Here is a 4691-nt window from a genome sequence, read left to right as displayed (position 1 = left end):
ATATCTATTCAGAATATTTCTTAAAACCTTTTTCTCAATATTGTGTCTGCAGGACAACATTTTTTGCATGAAAAGTGGAGTATGTTTTTTCTAACATATCTGCATCAGTAATTTTCTCTCCACATTAATTTCAATCGAGAAATAATTCTGAATGTAATTGAGTATATTCACTCATAAACTAAAAGCATGTAATTATAATGAAACCACTCATAACGAGCTTTTGGTAATAATACTCTTTATCACAATTTTGTGGTGGCCATACGTATCTTTCCTTTAGATTACTCCAAATAACTTGTAGGTCTTTAACCGTCATATATATAAAAAAAAGACATGGTTGTGTCCTTATATTGACACGTTTCTTAATTTCCAATTCACTTTTGTTTCACCAATATATTTTAGGATAATTTGGTAATATTAATCCAACCTTTGGCCGGTTTTCTTTTATTAATCCCACCTACGACATATTTTTTAATAATCCCACCTTTACTACCAAACGACTTTTATTAGGCTTAAGTGACCAGTAATCGGTGAAAAAGTCATCGAGATGGTGATGAATTGATGATGATGACTGAATATTACGAGAGAGAGTACTGCCACGTAGGGACATATTACCGCCTACAATAGGTTTATGACGTATTGGGCCCAATAAAAGTCGTTGGGTAGTAAAGGTGGGATTATTAAAAAATATGTCGTAGGTGGGCTTAATAAAAGAAAATTGGCCAAAAGTTGGATTAATATTACCAAATTTTCCTATATTTTACATGTAGGTATTTTTCAACATCTAACAACCATGATAAATAAATAAAAAATTCTTCACCAAAGGCCGTAAATTCAAACTTGTAAGATCCGAATAAGTCGTTAAACAAGATAATAATATTATAAATCAAGGCTTGATCATTTACAGCCTCACCGATTGAAAATAATAATAATTAAATACTTCTAATTGCATACGACCAAAATCCTATTTCTTAGACTAGTTCTTAAATTATTTAGAAATCCACTATGACAAAAAATGAGTTCTAATTGCATATAAACATTTAGGAAACGTATAGTCCTCAACAAACATTAACACATTTGGGATTATAATTAATTAACCAAAAAGGGTGAAAGGAAAAAAAATCCAAACCATGACAAATCTCAACAGTAACCGTCAAATTCTATGAATTGTAAATTCAATAACAATTAGTAACTTGCTATGAATCTGATACAGAGTAACTAACTGATCGCAATTGCGGCCAAAACCGTTTGCGTAAATAATTAACGCTATAAGCCTATGGCCCTGTTCGGCAACAACTTTTGGAGTAGCGGGTAGTGTTTAGACTAGGTCAAAACACTATTTGAAAAAAATGTGAGTGTTTGGCAAGGTAGTGTTTTTGGTAGAGGTTAGAGGTAGAGGTAGAGTTTGAGTAGCTTTTGTCAAACGTTAGAAATATTAACGTTTCATTCTAATTAGTAGAGTTATAATTATTGTCATCCTACCCACGTACATCACGCCGCTTCATCTCCTCCGAAATCCTCCTTCTCCTCTACAACTCCCCATCTCCATTAAAATTCTTCTATCATCAATCTCTCCGATCTCCTCTTCAGGTATGTCTTCTCTCCTCTCTTTTCTCTTCGTCCATATAAATTAATTTGATTATATTGTCTATTGTACGTATTAATTTTCTAGCCGTTGCGATATATGTTGAAAATTTTAGGGTTTTTTCTAGGGTTTTAAGATATACTACATTCATGTTTACTTCTTTTTGCTGATTGATTCGTTGAATGGTCTTATGATTGTTGTAGATTTTCCGTGTATTTGTTACAATATAGAATTAGAATACAATACATAGAATTTTTGCTGTTGGACAAACTGACAAAGGACTAGTATTACGTTAGGATTAGAATTGTTACTAATTATAGTTTGAGTAGGAATTGGTTTCTTAGATTCATGTACTATAAATACTTTGTTTATCAATAATAAGAATCACACATTTGAATAATATTTGACAGTAATCATGATTAACGTACAATTTTAAGGCATTGAATATTTTTATGGTTGTTGTTGATCTTGTCGTGTATTGAGTGTATTGAAACATGATAAAAACTTCGTATGTCTTTAATTTGTGTTTCAACCGGCCTTATTTGCTACCCAATTAATTAACTTTAAGCCACTGGTTGACTCTAGCAATCATATCATCCAAATTTCACTACGGCTAGAGCAATAAGAAACCTATATTATTGTATCATCCAAATCTCACTACGGCTATATCAATAAGCAATGTATATTATTACAAAATTCAGTCTTGAATCGCAAGCTATGTATTAAGAAAATAGCATATATTAATAACTGATTCCTGATGAGTTACATTGTTGTAAGACATTGGTTAAATGTTGTTATTATAATATAAGTAAGCTAATATCGATGTTAACCCAATTCATCATATATGTTAATTAGTTCTTTATACTTGGATGGAAACACGATAATTTATTGATCGTCCCAACTAGTTCCATTGTTCATGTGCTTCAGTCGGTTCTGTGAATTTATTTTGGTATTTTGTTGAGCTTCCCATTCTCTAATATGCTATCAAGCTTGCATAATTTAGTCAAACAAGTAGAAACTAGTTGTGGTATGCTTGTGGTTGTGTTAGATGGCTTCGAGTAACAAAGAGGGAAACAGAGAGGTCTTTAAGTGGAGTGACGAGGATACAATCATCTTATGTGAAGTTTGTCTTGCATTTATTAAGGATAATGGCAAGGCACAATTTTTCAAGTGGAAGGACATTCAAATGGATGTCCAAAAAAAGGTTGGTCGTGAGCTTAGTAACCCGAATTGTTGCAAGAACAAATATGATGCAATGAGGAAAGATTGGCGTAATTGGAAATCTTTAAAGTTATCAGAAACTGGTTTAGGATGGGATCCATATTCAGGAAAAATTGATGCTTCAAATGAGTGGTGGCAAAGAAAAATTAAGGTGTGTAATTTTTACTTTTGAATAATATATTTTAGTTATAAAATTAATTTAATAAATGTAGAAAATAATTACTTAAGAAGTATCTTAAATCTTTATGTTTTAAATATTTTTATAATATTGTAGGAGAATCCAGAGTATAAAAAGTTCCGACTAAAGGATATCAACATGGAACTTGAAGAGAAATGGGAAAACTTGTTTGGAGATTCTTATGCCACAGGAGAAAATGTTTATGTACCATCAATGGATCACCTTGAAGACCTTACTATAGACAATGGAAATACGGAGGAAGAGAATACAGAAAATCATGGAGGTGAAACCTATTTTCCAAGTAACCAATTTACTGCTGCTTTGTTGAATGAAGAGATATTTTATGAGAGTTTTGTGGAACAAGCAAGTAATTCTACTTTGGGAGGTAGTTCACAAGCACGCGTGACTCGTGAGGCCGCAAATGACATGTGTGCTTCTAAAAAGATACAAAAGCAACTTCCAACAAAGCAAAATAGTGTCCAAATGAAGCGTTCAAGAAGACAATCAGGTGAATCTGCAATGTTGTCTAAAGGAATTAGTGAAATGACAGAATGTATTAAGCAAATGAGTCAAGGTAGTACACCTAATGCTAACATGCCTTCATCCATGTCCACAATTTCTGCAGCGATGCAGATCATTAGTCGAATGGTGGATAATCATTGCTTGGAGAAACATAGTGAGTTGTGGTTTTATGCTACTACTATCATTGAAGATACAACTAAAAGGGAGGTTTATTTTAGTATGGAGAGCGATGAAAGTAGAGCTAAGTGGTTAGAGTACTTGCATGGCAATAAAGATAAGTAGAGTAATTATTGGATCAATGTTTTATTTGTTTGAATGGATATTAGTACAAATTGATTGTTATTATGAAATACTTTAATTTTGTTTCTCCATTTTATTTTTTAAAGGGCGTCTCTTTTATATGTCACTTATAACAATTTTAGTTATAATATAATATGGATGTTGATGACGAAAGCCAACGTAAAATTTTGATTGCAATCGCATATACAATGTCTTTGATGTCTATATATTATTATAAATACATTTACAAGGAACCATGCATGACTTCGATTCTAGCGGGAGAAATGTGGGTACAAGAAGTGTTGACTGGTCATCCTATTCGATGTGTCAATCCATTTAGAATGGAGCCACCGTTATTTTTGAGATTAATTATGTAAGGACTTATCATCGAAATATGGATTAAAAGCTAGTGGTAAGATGTCTATACACGAGAAAGTTGCCATACTTTTATATGCACTTGCCCAAGGCGTCTCAAATAGGGTTCTTGGTGAGCGTTTTCAACGTTTTGGTGATACTATTAGTAGGGCAATTCATGAAGTTCTCAGTTCGATTTCTTCTTGAAAGGTCAAGGGTCTTGCACATGATATTATAAGGCCATATGATCCCAATTTCACAGGTGTCCCAGCTAAAATATCCACAGATACAAGATATATGCCTTTTTTCAAGGTAATATTGTATTACTAATATTATTGTAATGTGAATAACTTTATTTATACCTTAAAAAATTATAATGTGTTTCAGGACTGTGTTGGATGTATTGATGGTACACATGTAGCAGCATGCATACCCGAGCCCCTACAAATGCCTTATAGAGGAAGAAAAGGACTGCCTACGTTTAATGTTTTGGCTGCCTGTGATTTTGATATGTGTTTCACGTTTGTAGCAGCGGGTTGGGAAGGTTCAGCACAT

The 4691-nt window shown here is 32.8% G+C and overlaps 1 protein-coding gene across 1 annotated transcript; it reads left to right on the top strand.

Moving 5' to 3' along the window:
• Nucleotides 1–2630: 2630 nt before the first annotated feature.
• LOC110798598 (L10-interacting MYB domain-containing protein-like) lies at nucleotides 2631–3785 on the top strand. The gene is made up of 2 exons (XM_022003786.2): nucleotides 2631–2954; nucleotides 3078–3785. Exons 1-2 carry the CDS (start codon nucleotides 2631–2633, stop codon nucleotides 3783–3785), a joined length of 1032 nt encoding a protein of 343 aa, XP_021859478.2.
• The last annotated feature ends 906 nt before the right edge of the window (nucleotides 3786–4691 follow it).

The sequence above is a fragment of the Spinacia oleracea genome, chromosome 5, assembly GCF_020520425.1.
Source record: "Spinacia oleracea cultivar Varoflay chromosome 5, BTI_SOV_V1, whole genome shotgun sequence".
In the NCBI taxonomy this organism is placed as follows: Eukaryota; Viridiplantae; Streptophyta; class Magnoliopsida; order Caryophyllales; family Amaranthaceae; genus Spinacia; species Spinacia oleracea.
This window is presented reverse-complemented; position numbering and strand designations above follow the sequence as displayed.

What these genes read in the sequence shown, in the direction of transcription:
- LOC110798598 (XM_022003786.2), top strand. Translation starts at nt 2,631, where the DNA reads ATGGCTTCGAGTAACAAAGAGGGAAACAGAGAGGTCTTTAAGTGGAGT. An exon ending in GGTGGCAAAGAAAAATTAAG is followed by an intron (nt 2,955 to 3,077) that starts GTGTGTAATTTT and finishes ATAATATTGTAG; the next exon opens with GAGAATCCAGAGTATAAAAA.